The sequence below is a fragment of the Rhinopithecus bieti genome, unplaced genomic scaffold (assembly GCF_001698545.2).
Source record: "Rhinopithecus bieti isolate Rb0 unplaced genomic scaffold, ASM169854v2 scaffold_15296, whole genome shotgun sequence".
NCBI lineage: Eukaryota > Metazoa > Chordata > Mammalia > Primates > Cercopithecidae > Rhinopithecus > Rhinopithecus bieti.
The window spans coordinates 1,227,511-1,250,419 of NW_016809075.1; the positions used below are offsets into that span (position 1 = coordinate 1,227,511).

General features: G+C 46.5%; 2 protein-coding genes across 2 annotated transcripts in view; one reads left to right on the forward strand and one right to left on the reverse strand.

The window, feature by feature from the left end:
- LCT (lactase) overlaps positions 1-17,807 on the forward strand; it is a 55,187-nt gene extending 37,380 nt beyond the window's left edge. Inside the window, exons 10-17 of the mRNA XM_017888397.1 lie at positions 982-1,272; positions 1,930-2,128; positions 4,611-4,813; positions 7,295-7,404; positions 10,619-10,753; positions 15,075-15,298; positions 16,151-16,381; positions 17,405-17,807. Coding sequence (XP_017743886.1) covers positions 982-1,272; positions 1,930-2,128; positions 4,611-4,813; positions 7,295-7,404; positions 10,619-10,753; positions 15,075-15,298; positions 16,151-16,381; positions 17,405-17,625 — 1,614 coding nt within the window. The 3' untranslated portion in view covers positions 17,626-17,807. The remainder of the gene's footprint in view (positions 1-981; positions 1,273-1,929; positions 2,129-4,610; positions 4,814-7,294; positions 7,405-10,618; positions 10,754-15,074; positions 15,299-16,150; positions 16,382-17,404) is intronic.
- Positions 17,808-19,976: 2,169 nt separating this feature from the next.
- Positions 19,977-22,909, reverse strand: part of UBXN4 (UBX domain protein 4) — a 44,183-nt gene continuing 41,250 nt past the window's right edge. The window contains exon 14 of the mRNA XM_017888459.1: positions 19,977-22,219. Coding sequence (XP_017743948.1) covers positions 22,094-22,219 — 126 coding nt within the window. The 3' untranslated portion in view covers positions 19,977-22,093. The remainder of the gene's footprint in view (positions 22,220-22,909) is intronic.

A 22,909-nucleotide genomic window follows, 5' to 3' on the forward strand; every position in this document is an offset into this window, starting at 1 on the left:
TGAATTTTTTATTTTAATTTTTTTGTAGAAATGGGGGTCTCACTATGTTGCTAGGGCTGGTCTTAAACTCCTGGCCTCAAGTGATCCTCCTCCCTTAGCCTCTGAAAGTGCTGGAATTACAGGTCTGAGCCACAACACCTGGCCTGCATGTGCTATACTTTTTATACTGCTGGCCACACAGTTGGTTTATTGACATGAGCACCACCAGAAACATGAATAATGCAGTGCTCTACGTTACGATGGCTACAGAGCACTAGGCAATAGGAATGTTTCAGCTCCATTATAATCTTATGGGACCACCATCATATATCAGGTCCGTCATTGACCAAAACACTGTTCTACAGCCCATGACTATGACGAGTCCCCGCTGGACCCTTTTATTCCTCAGCTAGATCCTTCCAAGCAGGCAGTTTGCTCACGTTGGCTCTCAGCATGGACCTGAGCTTATTCTGATGTCCTAACAACATCACATTGCTACTGTATCCATCCAAAATGAGGCTCACTCCTACAGAAGATAGGATGGTTTTATTTTTTCCAAGAAAAATGGAATATGAAAAGGCAAGTGACTTGTCTGGCAGTTAATGATGGTTCCTGCTTTCCATCTTCTGCCTGCGTCTGTCTCTGTGCAAGAGTGGGCCTGCTGCATGTGTAGAGAAAGCCAGGGGAGTTCCAAGACTGAGTGGGGGCCAGAGCAGGCTCCCAGAGAAAGTAACCACACTTGGCTAATTTTTTTGATTTTTTTATAGAGATGGGGTTTTGCCATGCTGGCCAGGTTGGTTTTGAATTCCTGGGCTCGAGCGATCCTCCCATAGCACTGGGGTTGCTGGCGTGAGTCACCATACCTGGACCAATGTGCTTGTTTTAAACTAAGCATTATCACAAAAGAGTAAACGTCCTGACCTGAGACTCACCCAGTGGCAGAAAGGAGCCTGTGAGTGCTTGACAGAATGACCTAATTAGACCATGTCTTGTCATCTTGAGATCGAAGGTGCGTGGAGAGCAGATGGCAAAGGACTCAGCATTTGGGACACGTTTTCTCACACACCGCTGAAGGTTGAGAACGATGCCGTCGCAGACGTGGCCTGTGACAGTTATCACAAGATTGCTGAGGATCTGGTCACCCTGCAGAACCTGGGCGTGTCCCACTACCGTTTTTCCATCTCCTGGTCTCGCATCCTCCCTGATGGAACCACCAGGTACATCAATGAAGCGGGCCTGAACTACTACGTGAGGCTTATCGACGCACTGCTGGCCGCCAGCATCCAGCCTCAGGTATGGTGGGGCCTGGCCAGGCCTCGGGAAAGTCCACATGCGGGAACCGGCGGGTCCGGGGGAGCACATTTATTGTGTAAGCAAAATGCTGGTTTCAAATTTAGCTTTTGTTGTTGTTGTTGTCGTTGTTGTTGTTGTTTTTGAGACATAGGTAGCCTCGCTCTGTCCTCCAGGCTGGAGTGCAGTGGTGGATCTCCTTTCTCAGCCTCCTGAGTAGCTGGGCTTATAGGCAAGCACCAGCATGCCTGGCTAATTTTTGTATTTCTAGTAGAGACAGGGTTTCACTGTATTGGACAGGCTGGTCTCAAACTCCTGGCCTCAAGTGATCCACCCACCTCAGCTTCCCAAAGTGCTGAGATTGTAGGTATGAGCCACCGTGCCCGACCTCAAATTTAACTTTTTAATTGTTGGTAAAGTCATATGGTGCAGAATTCAAAAAGCATAAAAGAGCTTCCTTCCCAACTTTGACCTCAGCCATCTAGTTCTCCATGAAAGCAATTTATCCCTTTCCTAAAAGAAAAAGAAAAACATCTTTGAGCCTTTTTGTCTCATAAGTCACTCTCAGGATTAGCAGCAGACGTTGATGCTGGCACATCTAACCTAGGGCTTCCCATAGAAAGCACGATTGATGCAACAGCTGATCTGGCTTCTTCCCAGGTGACCATTTACCACTGGGACCTACCGCAGGCGCTTCAGGATGTGGGAGGCTGGGAGAATGAGACCATCGTGCAGCGGTTTAAGGAGTATGCAGATGTGCTCTTCCAGAGGCTGGGAGACAAGGTGAAGTTTTGGATCACGCTGAATGAGCCCTTTGTCGTTGCTTACCAGGGCTATGGCTATGGAACAAAAGCTCCAGGTAAGTCCTAGCCCTGGCTCGTCAGCTCTTTGGATCACGGCATTCTTAGCACATCAAGAGTTGAAATCCAAATGGCACAGGAGGAGGCAGCAAAGAAAGTCCCATGGCAGAAACCCTGCTTCTTGCTCAGGGCTGTAGAGGATTCCCTCCTGACATTGCATTGCTAACCATGAATTTCACATCTCAGTACCTCAAGGTGGGTTTGTTTCTTTGTTCTGTGACTCTGATCGGCCTCAGGTGGGCAGCTCTCTGAGATCACAGATGTGGGCAAATTGATGTGGGGAAGGACAGTTTGTCAGGCTGTACAGATCTACAGTCTGTTTCCACAATTCCCAAACCCCAAAGGTTCTGACAATTGGTTTGGCTGACCTGAGCTCATTTTTAATGGTAGTGGAAGCTGACTCAAACCAACAGGAGGCTGCTCATGGTCTTTATCGCACTGAGCGAACATTCCTATGTTCTGCTGCACAGATATCAGTGTGCTTGACTATGGAGAGCTGTCCTGGGCCCGTGGGACTGGTAGGTACTTTTCTCAAAGGAAACATTTAATTCCAAAACACATCTGAACCTAAAAGATTTTTTTTCCTTTATCTTTGGTTGATATGCAATAATTGTACATATATGAAGGGGTGGCCTTCCCCTCCACACCTGTGGGTATATCTCATCAGGTGGGACGAGAGACTGAGAAAAGGAAGAAGACACAGAGACAAAGTATAGAGAAACAACAGTGGGCCCTGGAGACCGGCACTCAGCATACCAAGGACCTGCACCAGCAGCGGTCTCTGGGTTCCCTCAGTTTTTATTGATTATTACTTTCATTATCTCAGCAAGAGGAATGCGGTAGGAGAGCAGGGTGAGAACAGGGAGAAGGTCAGCAAGAAAACATGTGAGCAAAATAATCTATGTCATAATTAAGTTCAAGGGAAGGCACTATGCCTGGATGTGCAGGTAGGCCAGATTTATGCTTCTCTCCGCCCAAACATCTCAGTGGAGTAAAGAATAACAAAGCAGCATTGCTGCCAACATGTCTTGCCTCCCGACATAGGGCAGTTTTTCTCCTATCTCAGAAATGAACAAATGTACAATCGGGTTTTAAACTGAGACATTCAGTTCCCAGGGGCCAGCAGGAGACAGTGGCCTTCCTCTATCTCAACTGCAAGAGGCTTTCCTCTTTTACTAATCCACCTCAGCACAGACACTTCACGGGTGTCGGGCTGGGGGATGGTCACCTTTCTCATCCCACGAGGCCATATTCTCCAACCCTAATGATCACAGTGGATCCCCAAGGAGCTCCAGATTATCAACTCCTGTCAATTCATTTGAGCCCGGGAGTTCAAGGCTGCAGTGAGCCATGATCATGGCACGACTGCACTCCAGCCTGGATGACAGTGCATGACCCTGTCTCAAAAATAATAATAGGGCGGTTATGGTGGCTCATGCCTGTAATCCCAGCACTTTGGGAGGTCGAGGCGGGTGGATCGCCTGAGGTCAAGAGTTCAAGACCAGCCTGACCAATATGGGGAAACCCCGTCTCTACTAAAAATACAAAAATTAACGAGGGACGGTGGCGTGCGCCTGTAGTCCCAGCTACTTAGGAGGCTGAGACACGAGAATTGCTTGAACCTCTCAGCTCACTGCAATCTCCGCCTCCCAGGTTCGAGCGATTCTCCTGTCCCAGCCTCCTGAGTAGCTAGGATTACAGGTTCCTGCCACCACAGCTGGCTAATTTTTTGTATTTTTAGTAGAGACAGGTTTTGCCATATTGGGCAGACTGGTCTTGAACTCCTGACCTCAGGTGATCCACCCGCCTCAGCCTCCCAACGTGCTGGGATTACAGGTGTGAGCCACCCTGCCCAGCCTGGGTTGTCTTTTAAGTTTAAAAAAATCATTTGTACATGTAGTCCTTTCTGAATATAACATTGGTTTGAAGCTAACTCAACAGAAAGAAACTCCATCTCTTTAGTCTCTCTAGTTTGACTATAGTAGCTAACAGAGTTGGGCTGCAATGTCACACTTCAGCATCAGGTGTCACCATCTGATTTGATTTGCTCCAGCCTAAGCATTTCTTAAATTGGGAGCTTTAGATTCTGTGACAGGTATCTCTATTATGGGTATTTTGCCTGAGACATATGAGCTACTCTTCTGGAGGAGGGAGACAGAAACCAACATTTATCAAGTGTCCTTCCCTTTTCCAGACACAGTGCTGCTGTGGGTGGGTTTCATACACTGTTTCATTTCTCTCTAACAAGCACTCTCTGCTGCCCATTTCACCAGGGAGAAAACTGAAAGGCTGAATTACTCACCCAAAGTTACACAGCCAGGTAATAAGAGGGAGAGCCAGGGTTTGAATTCCAGTTTTCCTAATGCCAGAATCTACACCTTTTCTCCCAAACACAGAGGGGACATCTGCAGGCAGGGACTAACAATCTTGGTCACATCCATTCTATCCATTCTCTGTTGACGTTCATGTGTATGTTTCCAGGAATCTTTGATAGGCCTGGCACTGCCCCCTACATTGTTGGCCACAACCTAATAAAGGCTCATGCTGAGGCCTGGCATCTGTACAACGATGTATACCGTGCCAGTCAAGGTGGTGTGATTTCCATCACCATCAGCAGTGACTGGGCTGAACCCAGAGATCCCTCTAACCAGGAGGATGTGGAGGCGGCCAGGAGATATGTTCAGGTCTGTTTTTCCTCTGGACACTTGTTCTTATTTTTGTCCATCTTTCCTTCCAGCCTAATGGAAATAGATTGTGAATCAAAGATTTAGGGTGTGGTGGCTCATGTCTGTAATCCCAGCATTTTGGAAGGCTGAGGCAGGAGGATTGCTTGAGGCTAGGAGTTTGAGACCAGCCTGGGCAACATAGCAAGACCTTGTTTGTTAAGAAAAAAAAATTATTAGGGCATGGTGGCACACACCTATAGTCCCAGCTGCTCAGGAGGCTAAGGTGGGAACTTGAGCCCAGGAGTTCAAGGTTGCAGTGAGCCATGATTTCAGCACCATTAAACTCCAGGTGACAGAGGGAGACCACCCCCAACCCAAAAAAAGAAGAATGGTTAGGATCTAAGCCTAGTTTTGCTATTGCCTGATTTTGTGAGCTTGGGAAAATCATCTAACTTTTTCATGCCTTAGTTTTCTCATCTTTGAACTAGAGATGCTCTACCCACCTCATAAGTTTGCTGTGATGAAAGTGATAAGGTCCATGGGGTTAGGTTGTCTTTAAGTTTTTAAAAATCATTTGTACAGGTAATTATTTCTGTAACATTGGTTTGAAGTTAACTCATAGAGAGAAATTTCCATCTCTTCAGTCTCTCTGGTTTGACTATAGTTGCTAACAGAGCTGGGCTGCAATGTCACACGTCACCTTTAGGTGTCGCCATCTAATTTGATTTGCTACAGCCTAGGCATTTCTTAAACTGGGGGCTTTAGATTCTGTGAAACTCATTAGTGCCACTAATTTGCCAACTCAATGAGTTTAAGAACAGCATCTTTTGGTCATAGAATTTCACCCCTAGAAAGTAGAGACATTAGTAGGAAGTTGGCTGGGCATGGCGGCTCACACCTGTAATCCCAGCAGTTTGGGAGGCTAAGGCAGGCTGATAACCTGAGGTCAGGAGTTCTAGACCAGCCTGGCCAACATGGTGAGACCCCATCTCTACTAATAATATAAAAATTACCCAGGCATGGTGGCACATGCCTGTAGTCCCAGCTACTCTGGAGGCTGAGGCAGGAGAACCCAGGAGTTGAGATGCCCATTGCACTCCAGCCTGAGTGACAGAGCAAGGCTCCATCTCCAAAAAAAAAAAAAAAAAGGAAACAGGTGCCAGCATGTTTATTTCCTTTATTTCCACCTGAACCCCTGACTGACAAGAGAAGAGAAGGAGAAGAATGATCCTCATTCATGGCACAGCTCCTCTGGCTCCTCCTAGAGTCTCTGAAAGGGCTAGAAGGTGCTGTCTCCTACATTTTGCATCAGGAAGGAAAGACAAGGGTTTCTCTCTGGATCGGTTCCCACTCTGGGCTCTGTGGAAGAGTCTGCCAACTGTGACACTATAACTCTCTTGGGGGGAACACCAAGGGCCTTGGTTTGCCAAACTCTTCACAGGAGAACTTGACAAAGATAGTCAAATTAATAAACGCAACGAAGAGCTTAATTTTCTGGTCTGCCAGTCAGCTGGGGAAACAGTTTTGAAACTAAATTAATGTATGCCTCATTTCAGACTCACAGAACTGGTGATTTAGAGCAACATTTCCTTTTTTCCTGAAATCAAAACTTCGAATGTCAGGAAATGTTAGGCTGTCATATCTTTAGATTGAGCCACTTACTGGTGAACTGTGATACTGCAGCCATGGACTATGACAGATGCATCTCCTATTAGAATCAGCTTCCACAAAAACATCCAGTGTGTTACCTTGGAGTGGGTGCATTTAAGCCTCCTTACCAGGGCATGTGTGTTCCATGCCTCGTCTCTAATCATGGGTGGGAGCTGCCCTCACCCCACATTCCCAGCAGCAGCCAGCAGGTGAGGAGAGGATTTGGAGAGACTAAAGAAGGCTCTCAACCCCCCAACATCATAGTGTGTGGGTGCCACGTATCCCCACCCATGATAAGGATGGCCTAGGCCTCATTAGAGAAAATGGGTCAAACAGTTCCCCATGTTGGGGCTGTGAAAGCCCATGAAGAGTTATGCTTTGCCCGGAAAGTCAGGGAAGCAAAACCTTGCATCTCAGCCCTCCCCAGAAAGTTCTGGTTGCTCCTTGGGCACTTTGATGCAGAAATTCAGCCGCTCAGTGGTGAGAAAGGGAACCGGGAGCCTGGAGGCTTGTGGTTCTCCCTTCTCCTCTGCAGGATCCGTCCAAGGGCAGCCAGGAAGCATTTGTTGAGCTGCAGGGTCAGTGTGCAGGTCAGTTCCTGTCACCTCAAGCTGTAACTATGAAGAGGTGGCCCTGCCCTCAGTGCGACAGCAGCTGAGCAAGCACAGACCCAGCTGGGAGACCTGTGGGCACTGAAGCTGCAACAGGCAGGAGCCACAGAGAAGAGAACTTAGCCTGGGGGTCCAGGAAAAGGAGGGAGGTTGTGAGGCCTGGCACTTCTGAGCAGGGACGGTGCTGTCTCTTGCTGTACCCAGCCTGGGCTGACTGTCTCCCCAACCCCACCCACAGTTCATGGGAGGCTGGTTTGCACATCCTATTTTCAAGAATGGAGATTACAACGAGGTGATGAAGACGCGGATCCGTGACAGGAGCTTGGCTGCAGGCCTCAACAAGTCTCGGTAAGGGCCTGGTGCCCGCAGTGCTGAGGGCATGGCGTCGGGGTCGCAGAGGCATGTCTCGGGCAAGTTACCATGACTGAGCTTCTTTGCTTGCTGGGAGGTTACATGTGATCATATATGTAAAGCTTAGCCCAGCACCTGGCACTGCTATGTGCTTGACAGAGGGGGGGTTGCTATTATGGTTATTATATTGCAGAACAGCCAGGAAATCTGTCCCAAGGATATCCACCTCTGAGCAACCCCACTCCACCACTCCACAGATAAATCCCGGTTCATCCTATCCTATTTCATCACCGCACGTGCGAATGTGGGTGGCAGTGGGTGAGTCAGGTTTGTGCTTTGCATCATTTGGTCAGCAGGTGGCGATGGTCTGCACCAAAGCGTCCCTCCTTACCCGCCCGCCCCTTCTTGTCAAGGAAGGAGTAGCAACGTCAGCAGCCAACGTTTACGCATCTTCTGTTGGTATCTTTATTTCTACTTAAATATGAGTAAAGTGAGGCGCAAAGATTAGGGCAAGGTCACCCAGCTATTAAGAGATGGAGCTGAGATTTGCAGCCAAGCTGTCTGCCCCCAGGGCGCATGCTGGGGGCTTGAGTCATGCAGGTGGGGCGAGAGGTGTGGTGTGTGGAAGCGCGGGAAGAGGGGGTCACTGCCCGTGGGAACATGCCCACCGCTCCAAGGCCAGCGGGAATCAGGTGTGAATTCCCAACACAGTCTTTGAGTCCTGTCCCCAGACGCCCCCATAGAGCCCAGCTGAGGATTAAAAATCCAGTTCCCAGGCTGGACGCGGTGGCTCACGCCTGTAATCCCAGCACTTTGGGAGGCCAAGGCGGGCGGATCACTTGAAGTCAGGAAGGTCAAGACCAGCCTGGCCAATATGGCCAAACCCTGTCTCTACTAAAAATACAAAAATTAGCTGGGCACGGTGGCGGGGGCCTATAATCCCAGCTACTTGGGAGGCTGAGGCCAGAGAATCGCTTGAGCTCAGGAGGCAGAGGTTGCAGTGAGCCGAGATGGCGCCACTGCCCTCCAGCCTGGACGACAGAGTGAGACTCTGTCTCAAAAGAAAAAAAAGAGAAGCCAGCTCCCACCTCACAATGCACACTCCGGCCTAGTTAGGGTAAGTGCCGCAGAGCAGGCTGTGCCTAAAGGTCTGATCTGCGAACTGTCATCTCCAGCGAAACCGGTGGAGCGTCCGGCCCATCCGCACAAGTTTGCCGAGCACCTACCATTAGACCGAGCCAGGGCCAGAGGGAGGGGTCCACGGAAGGAGAGGATTCCAAGTCGGTTCCTCAAGCTGCTGACAGATCAGCTGGAAAGACAGTGCTCCATGGAATCCCATTCCCCAGGTTCTTCAGTACAAAGAAAACTCAGCAGATGAGATCAGGGTGGACTGGGTAGACCCAGGAGATTTCATGGACAAGGCAGGACATCAGCTGAGCTGGGCCTTGACAGGGGATAGAGCGCAGGAGATTACAGGTCATTCCTTCCAAGGGGCAGGGTTGTGAAGACAGGCCTAGAGGTAATAATGAGTAGGGTGCCAGAAGCTGAGAGTGGGGGAGACCAGCCCAGCGGCAGTGAAGGGGCTGAGGCCACATGGTGAAGGGCCTGGAAGCCAAGTGCAGGGCATTGGCTTTGGGGCCACAGGCCATTGCTGGCTTCTGAGCAGAGGCGTCAGGTACATGAGAAGGCTGTGCTTTGGTTTTCTCCCATCATCTCAGAAACCCCAGGGAAGAAAGGTTCTTGATCCCTCAGGTTAACGGTAACAGAAAGGTCAAGATGGAAGTGTCAGAGGCATCTCTGGGCCACACCTAAACCAGAAGCACCAGGTCTCCCTGTCAGCATGCGCATGCAGTCAAGACCACCTGTACACACTGCACACAAGTGTTTATTAGTCAGGTTCTACAGGAGAGAGGCTTTTCACTCAGAGTGCCTGGAAAATGCTCCATCTACACGTTAAGAAGACAAAGTTCCCAGACTCATATGTAATCCTAGCACTTTGGGAGGCTGAGGCAGGAGGATTGCTTGAGACCAGAAGGTCAAGACCAGCCTGGGCAACATAGTGAGACTTTGTCTTTACAAAAAAATTAAAAATTATCTAGGCATGGTGGCACACACCTATATTCCCAACTACTTGGGAGGCTGAGGTGGGAGGATTGCTTGAGCCCAGGAGACTGAGGTTGCAGTGAGCTATGATCTCACCACTTCACTCCAGGGGGCGTGCAGTGTCCCCAGGAGGGCAGAGCAAGACGCTGTCTGAAAAAAAAAAGAAAAGGATAAGAAAGAAAGAAAACAAAGTTCAGTGAAATCGTGAGAACTGAGAAATTCAAACTCAAATACTCAATTTGCAAATTATTTCCCCTGCTACTTTGAAGATCTTGAAGCTATTATTATTATTATTGCTAAAGTTGGAGAAAAAGAGGCATGCCTAACCAAACCCAACAGGAAGGAGCAGAGAAACTTGGAAAGGGCAGAAAACGGAAATACAAATTATACAAGATACAGGGCCGGGTGCGGTGGCTCATGCCTGTAATCCCAACACTTTGGGAGGCTGAGGTGGGTGGATCACTTGAGGTCAGGAGTTCAAGACCAGCCTGGCCAACATGGTGAAACCCCATCTCTACCAAAAATACAAAAAATTAGCCAGGAGTCGTGGCGGGCGCTTGTAGTCCCAGCTACTCAGGAGGCTGAGGCGGGAGACTCGCCTGAACCCAGGAGGCGGAGGTTGCAGTGAGCTGAGATCGCGCCACTGCACTCTAGCCTAGGTGACAGAGTGAGACTCAGACACAAGAAAAAAAAACAATTATACAAGGTCTAACTTTACAAACATGGGGGAAGAGTCTTGGGTACGTACTTCAGGTATGCTCTTGATTCTGAAATCTGTCATAGATGCTAAATATCAGAATTTGCATATGTTAACGTTTGAAGGAAATTAAGAACTGTGCATGCATGTGTGCATGTGCATGTATGTGTGTGGTCCTTCAGGTTTCAGAGGCTCTTGCAGAGACTTAGGGAAGCCAGGTTTTTGGTCTGGGCGGGAGGAGCCGCAGGTGCTTCCTGCACTGCCTGAAGGACCTGTTCGTCCCCTCTGGTTCCCCCAGTCACTGCCAAGTGGCTGGGGTTCAGAGCACTCCCCCGCCCCAGCCCCACGACATTCTCTTCTCAAAGCGTGGCTCTCCCTGACACCCTGCCCTTAATGGCTTGTTCCATCCAGGCTGCCAGAATTTACAGAGAGTGAGAAGAGGAGGATCAACGGTACCTATGACTTTTTTGGGTTCAATCACTACACCACTGTCCTGGCCTACAACCTCAACTATGCCACTGCCATCTCTTCTTTTGATGCAGACAGGTAAGTCCACCAACAGGGCGCCCGTAGCCATCTCCGGAAAAGGCAGAAAGGTGCCTTTCTTGGCTGTGCTCTCCGAGGCCTGCCCAGCCTCAAAATAGGGCCTCCAACGCCGAATGTGGCAGGGTTTGCGAGACGCTCACCACCCCACAGATCCCAAGGAAATCTCCAGCAAGCAAGAGGGAGAGGAGGCCAAGGTCTCCAGGGCATCTCCCATTAGGGCACATGTGCTTGGCTTTTTGTTTTATTTCATTTTAAAATTTATTTATTTATTTTGTGTTCTTTTCACAGGCTGCTCAACTCTCAAAATGCTTGGTTTTAAAAGTATTTTCAAGAAAAGAATTTGTTTAGGTTTTATCAAAATTTGCTTTAATGTTAATAAATATTACAATAATACAAGAGTAAAATTTTATTTTCTCTTTTAAACAATGCTTATGAAGTAGAGATAGTAAAAGATTTTGGTTCACCTTTTAAGTAATGGTTTTATTTTATTTTATTCGTTTTTTTTTTTTTGAGACAGAGTCTCGCTTTGTCACCAGGCTGCAGTGCAACGGCACAATCTTGGCTCACTGCAACCTCCGCCTCCCGGGTTCGAGTGATTCCTCGGCCTCAGCCTCCGAGTAGCTGGGATTACAGGCGCGCACCACCAAGCCTGGCTAATTTTTGTTTGTTTGTTTGTTTGCTTGCTTGCTTTGTATTTTAGTAGAGACAGGGTTTCACCATGTTGGTCAGGCTGGTCTCTATCTCCTGACCTCAGGCGATCCACTCGCCTCGGCCTCCCAAAGTGCTGGGATTACCGGCGTGAGCCACCGCGCCTGGCCGATTGTCTTTTCCTTTATGATATTTATTTATCTAGAGACTTTTTCATCCATATCCTGTATGGTTTTTTAAATGTCACCAAGTTAATTTTCACCTTTCTCTAGTACCTCCTTGAGTATCTTAATAATCAGCCTTCTGAATTCTTCATCTGGCAATTCAGGGATTTCTTCTTGGTTTGGATCCATCGCTGGAGAGCTAGTGTGAACTTTTGGGGATCTTATAAATCTTGCTTTGTCATATGACCTTTTCTGGTTCCTCCTCATTTGGGGAGACTGTTTCACTGGAAAGATCTGGAACTCAAGGGCTGCTGTTCAGATTATTTTGTCCCACCGGGTGATCCCTTGATGTGGTGCTCACCCGCTTTCCCTCGGGATGGGGCTTCCTGAGAGCCAGGCTGCAGTGATTGCCGTTGCCCGTCTGGGTCTCTCCACCCAGCAGGACTACTGGGATCTGAACTGGTGCTGAGGAATGTCTGCAGAGTCCTGTGATGTGATCTGTCATCAGGTCTCCCAGCCATGGATACCAGCACCTGCTCCAGTGGAGGTGCAAGGGAGTGAAGTGGATTCTGTGAGGGTCGTTTGTTGTGGTTTTCTCAAACACTGGTTATGCTAGCAGTGAAGTTGTCATGTGGACAGACTCAGGACCTCTGGTCAGCCAGGATGTTGCAGGTGGTGGAATTTGTTGTTGTTTTCTCCTTCTTTGGAGCAGGATTGTTCTGAGTTGCTGTAATGGGGTGAGTTGGTTGGTCTCCAGCCAGGAGGTGGCACTTCCTTTTTTTTTTTTTTTTTTTTTTNTCCAGTGGAGGTGCAAGGGAGTGAAGTGGATTCTGTGAGGGTCGTTTGTTGTGGTTTTCTCAAACACTGGTTATGCTAGCAGTGAAGTTGTCATGTGGACAGACTCAGGACCTCTGGTCAGCCAGGATGTTGCAGGTGGTGGAATTTGTTGTTGTTTTCTCCTTCTTTGGAAACAAAGAATCCTGCTTCTTTGGAGCAGGATTGTTCTGAGTTGCTGTAATGGGGTGAGTTGGTTGGTCTCCAGCCAGGAGGTGGCACTTCCTTTTTTTTTTTTTTTTTTTTTTTGAGGCGGAGTCTCGCTCTGTCGCCCAGGCTGGAGTGCAGTGGTGCAATCTCGGCTCACTGCAAGCCCCGCCTCCCGGGTTCACGCCATTCTCCTGCCTCAGCCTCCCGAGTAGCTGGCACTACAGGCGCCCACCACCATGCCCGGCTATTTTTTTGTATTTTTAGTAGAGACGGGGTTTCCCTGTATTAGCCAGGATGATCTTGATCTCTTGACCTCGTGATCCACCCGCCTCGGCCTCCCAAAGTGCTGGGATTACAGGCATGAGCCACCGCGTCTGGCCTGGAGGTGGCACTTTCAAGAGAGGAGGTGATGCTTTCAAGAGAGGAGGTGGCACTTTCATGGTGGCACTTTCAAGGTGCTTTCCCCTTCTGGTGCCACCAGCTGCAGTAGTAGAAGAGGGATTATAAGCTTGCCCTACGTTGGCCAGGGTAAGTATTCGGGTGTCTCAGGTGATGGGTGGGGCCATAGAACTCCTAAGAGTTCATGTCTTTTGTCTTCAGCTCCCAGCAAAGGTAGAGAAAGACCATCAGATGGGGGCAGCGTTAGGCATGTCTGAGCTCAGACTCTCCTTGGGTGAGGCTTGCTGCGACCACTGTGGGGGAATAGGGGGCTGGTTCTCAGGCCAGTGGAGTTCTGTTCCCAGGGGGATTATGGCTTCCTCTGCTGTGTCATACAGGTTGCTAGGGAAGTTGGGAAAACTGGCAGTCACAAGCCTCACCCAGCTACCATGCAGCCAGCAAGGCCAGTCTCACTCCTGCCGTGCCCTGCCAACAGTGCGGAGGGCAGAGCTCTCACCCTGGGCTACAAGCCTCCTCTCTGAGAAAGCAAGCAGGGCTTTCAGGCCTTGCCCCTCCCCACCTGCCCACACTGTTGACTGTGGCTTCTGTGCTTTTATCTGCACTTCTTGTTTGCCCCCAAGATTCTGCTCAGGAAAATTCATGCTTCTAGTTGAAATTAAGTTCAGCTAGAAGCTTCCTTCATCCTTCCCCTCCCTAATTCCACTGGCTTCCTTCCCCAAGGACCCCTGTAGGATAAAGTCAGGAATGGCTTCCCTGGGCTCGAACTGGGGACGGGGAGTGGCTACAAGGCTCTTCCTACTGCTGCTTCTACTTTTACATTTCACTTGGCTCCCTAAATCCACTTGCGTTCTAGGTAAGGTTAAATCCTTCTCCTGTGATCTGGATGTTCAGGTGCCCAGAGAGGATGTGAGTTCAGAGGCAGACTTTCCCCTTCGCACACTTTGGGAACTCACGGTTTTGTAGCTGTCTCATGGAGTTTGCAGCAGCATTCTGCTTCTTTCAAAGGGTCTATGAATTCTTTCGGTTTTTCTGGTATGTTCCTGCAGTAGTTCTTGGAGCAATAGTTCACAACGTGAGTCTCCACACACTGTTCTGTCCACCCAAGTGGGAGCTGTACCTAAGTCCTGTCTCCTATCTGCCATTTTCAGAAAATCTCATTTTGTTCCTTTTCTATGAAGCATCTTTCCACACCAGTAGCTCTGTGTTCAGATTCTTTCTTTGAAAACCAGCCCCTCCACTCCCACTGCATCCTGAAACCCCCCGAGTCAGGCTCACCAAGGGGGCTGAGGAGACTCCGGAACACCCCTCTATTCCTTCTGATTCTCCCTCCCTCTCATCAGCCCTGGGGCTGTCTCCTGGGAGACCTCCACTTGTGCTTATGAAATGGCCCACATTCAATTCAGCTGAGTCAGATAAATCCAGGTGCTGATAAAACTTTTTTTTTTTTTCCTGAAGGATCTGAGTGTAAGAAGTGTCTAAATGCTTGGTCCTTATTTGACATGTGCGACTACAGGTGATCAGGCTTCTGTGGCCTCCCCCAGCAGGCACCCCTGTGGCAGGAGCTGTCCCCTCTCCTTGTCCATCACTGAAGAGAGAGGCCAGGCTCTTGGACACTTGAAGGAGGTGCCAGCCTGTCCGCTGCCTGTCAGCACACAAAGCAGGGCCCCAAGTATTGATGTCTGTGGCCACACGCGTGGTCTGCATGTGGCATTGACGAGACACGGGGGGCTTGGGGGCGCCCATTCTCTGGGGAACAGCACTGGTGTCCGTCGGAAGTCTGGAGCTGGGGACACACGGAGCCTTTCATAGCTGCTGTATGGAGCCACCTATTCAGAGTAGTGGAGGGCTGGGCTCCATGAGCAAGAACATGCTCTGCACAGGCAGAGAAATTGAAGGGCGGGGAGCTGAGTGGCTTGTCCAGTGCTATACCAGCACAGGGTGCAGGCAGCTAGAACCAGCAAAAGGAGGAGAATTTGAGGGAATTTGATTTTTCTGGGGTTAGTATGATTCTTAAGGCCAGACAAAACCTAAGGCTTTTCCTGGTCTAGGTCCTGTTTTGTGTTTCATATAAAGGGCCTCTTGAGATTTACGTAACAATACCTCATCTTTAGTTTTTGAACTTGTAGAGGAGTTGCCTCCATCGCAGATCGCTCGTGGCCAGACTCTGGCTCCGTCTGGCTGAAGATGACGCCTTTTGGCTTCCGGAGGATCCTGAACTGGTTCAAGGAGGAATACAATGACCCTCCGATTTATGTCACGGAGAATGGAGTGTCCCAGCGGGAAGAAACAGACCTCAATGACACCGCAAGGATCTACTACCTTCGGACTTACATCAACGAGGCCCTCAAAGGTATGACAGGCCCACCCCTCCCCAGCGTGCACCTTTCCGTGTTGGAAACATCTGCCATCTGCAGGAGGGTGATACAGTGTCCTTGGGCCACAGTAAGAAAAGAACGCTAAGGTTTCTTGCTCCTGTTGGGTTTAAGCCTTGCTTTAGGGCTGTGCTCTGAGTTTTTTCCTTCCTATGTCTAAGCTCAGCAAGCAAGCCCAGTGGTCTGATGCCACCAAACCCTAGTTCCTGGCCTGAGTCACTTGCTCCCCCTGATCCTCCCTGATGTCAGAACAGCAGTGCCCTCCTGAGAACGGTCTGGGTAGGGCCCAGGAGGAGTAGGCTGTGTGGTTGCCTGTGGAGTCTCTTGGTCTCCAAACCAAAGTGCGAGGCTCTTGGTTCAGCCCTAGCAACTTGAGATGGGACCATGAGGATAAGAGAATGGAACAAATGCTGAGTAAAAGAGCAAGCAATGCACCAGCAAAGGAAATGATTAGAACAATCCTACCCAGCTGAAATCTATTCCATCTAAGGGCTATTTTCTATAGGGAGGAGCATTAACATTCTAAGGCACTGACCAAGATCATGGATAGAAGTGTAGCCCGGGGGAATTAGTCCACCCATGTTCCCGACTCCCATTCAGGGCTGAGCCTTTCTGGAAAGATGCTGGTGGCTCTGCATCTCCATCCACAGAGGACCCACTAACACTGCATGCAGAGGAAGGGGCAGCTTTCTTACAAAGCTAAAGCCAAAGCTTACCACCATCTGTGAGGGCGGTGGGGAGCGCAGTAGGCAGACCTGGCTTCCGAAGGCCTGGCAGGAAGGTGCCTTCTGAGATAGGAAACTTATGCCCAGCCCTATGTGTTTGAGCAGCTGTGCAGGACAAGGTGGACCTGCGAGGATACACAGTTTGGAGTGCGATGGACAATTTTGAGTGGTCCACAGGCTTTTCAGAGAGATTTGGTCTGCATTTTGTGAACTACAGTGACCCTTCTCTGCCAAGGATCCCCAAGGCATCAGCCAAGTTCTATGCCTCTGTGGTCCGATGCAATGGCTTCCCTGACCCCGCTACAGGGCCTCACGCTTGTCTCCACCAGCCAGAAGGTGAGATGTGGCTCTGGGAGGAAATAAAGCCTAAGGGTGAGGGGCAGGTGGAAGGGCCTCTCTCAGTCTGTTTTCTTCTAGTTTATTTCCCTCCTCTCTGCTGCTCCATCTCCTTCATTCATTTAACAAATGTTTATTTTCTTTGAATGCGCCAGACATTTCCTGGGGTGGAACAAAGGACACTTGGGGTCAATGTTACACCTAGAAACCAGAGCCCTGGTCTGGGAATAAGCAGGTCTAGGCTTTTCTTCCAGCCCTACCACTAACTTGCTGTGCACCCATAGAGAAGAAACTAGGCACATGCTTCTGGGCAGTTACAAGGATCGAATAAAAGGACCATGAAAGTACAATGCCTGCACTATGTGGGTGCCCCATATTTGTTAAATGAAAGAGTATAAATCACTACACAAATATAAATGACAATTATCCAGTTTCAATTATACATCCTGATGAGAATCCTTCATCTGAAAATTCAAAATCCACAATACTGCAGAATCTGAAACTTTTTGAGCACTGGCATGACAACACAAATGGAAAATTCAACACCTGACCCCATGCGACAGGTCACAGTCAAAACACAGTTAAAGCTTTGTTTCATGCACACAATTATTTAACATGTTATAGAGAATTACCTTCACACTATGTGGATAAGTTGCATATAAAACATACATGAATTTCATATTTAGACCTGGGTCCCATCCCCAAAATATCTCATTATGCATAAGCAAATATTCCAAAATCTTAAAAAATCCCAAATCTGAAACACTTCTGATCCCAAGCAAGCATGTCGGATAAGGGATATTCAACCTGTATTCTAATGGCTGATAGAGATGTTTAAAAAATACAACTGCTTAACTTCACTCAGTGGCTCCTGACACACAGTGAAAGGGGATGGGTACCTCCACCTCAGCAACCCATCAATGGCTGTGCAGATTTGCGGTACCGTGCAGCCTCTGCTGGGGTCTCAGAAATCTGAGAACTCAATCAGTGCCAGAGCACCAACCACCCTGTGTCCTCTCCTAGATGCTGGACCCACCGTCAGCCCCGTGAGAGAGGAGGAGGTGCGGTTCCTGGGGCTAATGCTCGGCACTGCAGAAGCACAGACAGCTTTGTACGTTCTCTTTTCTCTTGTGCTTCTTGGAGTCTGTGGCTTGGCATTTCTCTCATACAAGTACTGCAAGCGTTCTAAGCAAGAGAAAACACAACCAAGCCAACAGGAATTGAGCCCGGTGTCTTCATTCTGATGAGTTACCACCTCAAGTTCTGTGAAGCAGGCCTAGTTTCTTCATCTACCTTTGCTGGCTACCAAACTCCTTGGGGTCTTGGACTCTGCTCATGCTGGACTTCTCCATAAAGTCCTGCTGCAACATTAGAGATGACTTTAATCTTGAAGGATTCCCAGTTACTGATTAAAATGGAAATATCTGCATCTTGCTCCAGTATCAGAGCTTTCATTTGGGCATTTAAGGAGCAAGTAGCTCTTGCAGAAACGTGCAGATACTGGTCTAGTGGGGTCTGTGAACCACTTCAACTTAAGGGGCTGTTTTCAGTTTCAGAGTTAAGGGTTAAGTTGTTAAGGGAGTAAAAACCATAAAAATCCTTTCTATAAGAAATCAACTCCATTGCAGAGACTGCAATATCATCCCTGCCCTTCTGCAAGCTCTCCCTAGCTTCACATCTTGTGTTTTCCAGAAAATAAAAACAGCAGACTGTTCTTTCTCCTATGGTTGCCCCTCCTTGAGAAAGTAGGTTCAAGAGAAGTTGTGAAGTCACACAAGCCATCTGGAGTTCCCATTAAGTCTTTCTGTTGACATTATATTCCTTGGGGCAAATACCACAACATGCAGAAAGTGGCCTTTTCCCACCCCCCAAACACCCCCACTGCCACTTTTCATGCCATCCCCAGCTCTCTCTCCCATCTGACCTTGGTTCATTTAGCCTGTTTCCTTCCTCCTTTCCCAATTTGTGGTAGTTCTAAAATGCACATAGGTCAACTATCTGTATTCGTTTGTCTTCCCAAATGCTATTCCTTCCACCTAGGATGCCCTTTCTTCTGAAAATGCCTTCAAGTCTCAGCTGAAATAATGTACTTCCTCCTCTGAATGGCTTCCCTGAAATCCCCAGGCAGATTCTCCTTCGTCTGCTTTACTTGTAAATATCCCCTAGTACAACTTGACCATCCAGTTTCTATACTGGAATTGTGTATTTCTCTATCAGCTTCTTAAGGCCAAGGACCATGTCTCATTGTCTCTGGCAAGCACAACTTGGGAGACAGCAATGAAAAGCACAAATGCTCCTTTCGTGTGTTCACCCATTCACGTAGCATTTCCAGGGCAGTGGTGGGAACAGAGAGAGATGTTCTTCATAATCCCCTCAAATGTGCTGAGAGACAATCTCAGTGTGAAACACCTAAACACTTGATTGGCCCATATGTTACATCTAGATAGCTGGGAAAATGTTTTGTAAAAACAGAGTAATTTCGGGCTGGTCTTAAAAGGATGATCATACTTGAAATTTGCTTCTTGTAAGCATTCCTTTCCCTCTCAAAACGTTTCAACGCCATGAGTCCCAACCTGGCAGTCAGGAGCTTGTGGTGCACAAGCATTTTTCTCCATCAATTGACTGGAAAAGTTTATCAGATGGGGGTGGGGGTGGTTCTAAAATTGATACTAAAGACATTCCTTGGCCAGGCGCGGTGGCTCACACCTGTAATCCCAGCACTTTGGGAGGCTGAGGTGGGCGGATCACAAGGTCAGGAGATCGAGACCATCCTGGCTAACACGGTGAAACCCCGTTCTCTACTAAAAATACAAAAAATTAGCTGGGCGTGGTGGCGGGTGCCTGTAGTCCCAGCTACTCTGAAGGCTGAGGCAGGAGAAGGCAGAGGTTGCAGCGAGCCCAGATAGCGCCACTGCACTCCAGCCTGGGCGACAGAGCGAGACTCCGTCTCAAAAAAAAAAAAAAAAAAAAGGGAGAAAATGTTTACCGCATATGCTAGCAAATGGCTTTAATGTACACAGGAGTCTTATAAATCAGTAATAAACATATGAAAACAAAAAAATTGGCAAGCAATACACAGAGTTCTCAAAATAAGTCAGACTGACCAATAACATCAAGATGCTAACTTCATTCATGATAAATACAATGCATACAAGATGCGTATCATTTCTCATCTACCATTTTGACAAAGCTAATGGTGTGATAACGCAGTGTTGGCAAAGGTGTGGGAAATGGACATTCTCGACTGCTGGTGGGGTTCAAATTCACAGTTTGTAGAGGAGGCAATGCAACAACATCTTTAATAATCCAAACTGCAAACACTCTTCTTTCACTTAGCAAGTTATACAAACATATTCAAAAGGTGTATTTTCCCAGTAAGACTATACCTCCCACCCAAGGTTGCTTACGGTAGCAATTTTTATAATAGAAGAACAAAAATGTGTAATAACCACTGAATGTCACCAGAACATGGACAGTAAGCTGAATGCAGTAACATTCATCAAGCAGAATGCTATACAACCATTAAGAATGAGGTAGCTCGGTGTCGACAGGAAAAGATCTCAAGACTATGTAAGCAAAAAAGCAAGATGCAGGGTAGAATATATAATATGATCCCATTTATTTAAAAAATAAAGATTACATATTTGCTTATATTCGCATACAAATTTTCTGAAAATTACATAAGAAACTGTTAATAGATTACCTCTGGAGAATAGTACTGGGGTAAGAGGTGAGGAGGAATTCTCATTTTACAGCCTTATATACTGTTGTGATTTTTTTTTACCATGTACTTTTTTAAAATACAAAATTGAGGAGGGATTCTCCTACTCCAAAATTACGAAGCATTCTTTTATGTACATTTCTCTAAGAGTTATATTTGATATTTTTCAAGGCAAACTGACTTGAGGTACTCCATGTTTTTCCAAATGTATTTCTAATAATTATTAGTAGAGTCACATCTATTTGACAGCTTTTTTAAAAGTCACATATTGCTGTATTTTAAAGATGACAAACCTTTATTTAAATGGGATGCTTGCTCGAGATTTTCTTTTCAAACTCACTTTTAAGTTACGGAAATAATTTATCACTGCTGAAAATTTGGAAAACATATAAGGGTGCCAAAAATACCACTAAGATCACATAAACCAATCTTACCATTATTAATGTTTTGGTGTGTTTTCTTTCTTTACATATATATTAATACCTAGTACTATCTATGTAGAAAATGTGTTTGCAAAGCTGAGATCACACTGTACCTATAGCTCTGGATCCTGCTTCTTTTGCCCAACACTTAACAGATGCTCAGTAAACATATTAAACCAAGTTGTTAATTAGTATTGTACCATTTCTCCTCATCAAAAATTACTTCTATAGAAGGCATTTAGTTGGTTTCCAGTTCTTGAGGAAAATAAATAACACTTAATGAATATGTCTATACCTAAACGTTGTCTGCATTTATGATTTAGAAAAAGCTACTGGATCAAACAGTATGAAATATTTTAAGTTTCTGATAAATGTTTTTCAGAATTATACTGGTTTTCACTCCACCAACAGCGTAGCCTGTGTTGCTGTTTCCCTGCCAACACTGTCACCATTTTTAAAAGTTGCTGTTATTTCACAGGTAAAACACAGAAAGTTTGCTCTGAGAAAATTTCTTCCTCTCATTACAAAATAAAGTCACAGTCTTTCCATATGTCCACTCAAGAGTGCTATCTTCCAATCTAAAACAGAGGAACCATTTTCAAACATCATTAGTTCAGTGGTCTCCACTAATAAAGACATATGGATAAAGTAACATGTAAGTCAGATAAGAATCTCAACTTAAGAAAAACCAAATGACTAAAGGCATATCTTTAGTCTATACTTCTTGTCCTATAGGTACTCTAGGTCCTTGTGTAATTATTGAGGACAAAACTTCAATTAAAGGTGAGAGGGAAAGCTAGGTTGCAGACTAGCAGCTGTTTTGCATCAACTTTATGCAAACAAAGTGATGTGCCTCACTGACTTAGGAGACAAGTCACATGGCAGCAGTTTGTGTGTGTCAGAAAATTTCTTCAGTGATATTTAAAGTAACATAGCCAGCTACTTTCCCGAGACAGCTCCAGGGCAATACGGGAAAAAACAAAACAGAGCCCTGTGCAACAAAAAGATGCTAGATAACAAAACTCAAAGCAAAATAAGATCATTCCAATTTTGGGAAAGTTTTTTTATTCAGTGTTTAAGATCAAAAACTATAAGATTTTGCTTGCAGCTGATGAGCAAAAAGAGAAGTTAAACATAAATTCTCATCTGATTTGCTAGTTAAAATGCTCTGACACAGAATCAAATTACTCACTGACATACCAGTTACTTTGGGCTTAAGAGTCTTGGCGCAAAGTAGCTCTAAACAAAACGTGTCATCTGACAGCACAGGGCTAATGGGCATATGAAATACTGAGTAAGAAGCTGATGGAGGCAGGCTGCGGCAGACTTTTTGGTTCTTTTAGGCTTCTAGCCAGTGGTTGCTGTATAAGCAAGGACCTAGCAGACAGTTATTTCCTGTCTTTACTTTTCTGAGTTAAACACCTTCAACCCACACCCACTAAGCAGGAATAGAAAGACATTTTATAGACCAGTTGGAAAAGATAAAGCAGTCCCACTTCTCCAGTAGAATTTTAGTTGAATTAAATCATAAGAGAAACAATGATTATTGCACATATTATACTTGTCACACTACATCTGTTGAGTGGAATTTCCATTCCAAGTGTTGTTTTCATCTTCACCATCATCTTGAGTCCTTAATCTGTATATTTTCCCCTCCTTTTTAAAGTCGTCTCCACGTTTTTCCAGCACTCTTTTCTCACTGGTTCCCTGATATGACAAAAGACGGAGCAAAGGGAAGATGTCATAAAATAAAAACAACAGTAATACAAGCTGTTTCCTTCCAACTTCCATCACTACAGGCAACTAAGTTTTACTTTTAATGCCATCTAAACTAAGGAAAGTCCATGGGAGACCATTATATCTACTAACACAGTACTAGACTTTAGTAGTCTTTGGTAGTGTAGCTTCATCTGATCTCTAAGTCAAGCCAGCCAAATCATATATTCCATTTCCATTGTGTTTCTTAGTGACTTACTAAGCTTTAGAGGAGTGTGACCATTTGCCAACTAATCTTTCCTTTGTTATTTATGCAAGCTGACATATCTACTAAAACATTTGTAACTTAGCACCCTAGAGACTATCCAAAGCTCCAGTCAGCTTGACAGAAAGGGTCAATTTTTAATCCTTCACAAAATCTTTAAGAATGACTTATTTATAAACAATTAAGAAAAAAGAGGACTTCCTCATCTGAAAGTACAAAGGTACAAGGATAAAATTTAAGCCAATAGACTTTTGTAACTCTAGAGGGGACAGAGAAAAAAGGAAAAATAACAGTGGAACACAAAGCTTCACCCTATCTTTGACACAACTTTTATTCCATCCTTTGTTCCAATCTAAGATCTTTCTCTTATTTGAAAAAAGTGTTGTTGTTTTTTTTTTTTTTTT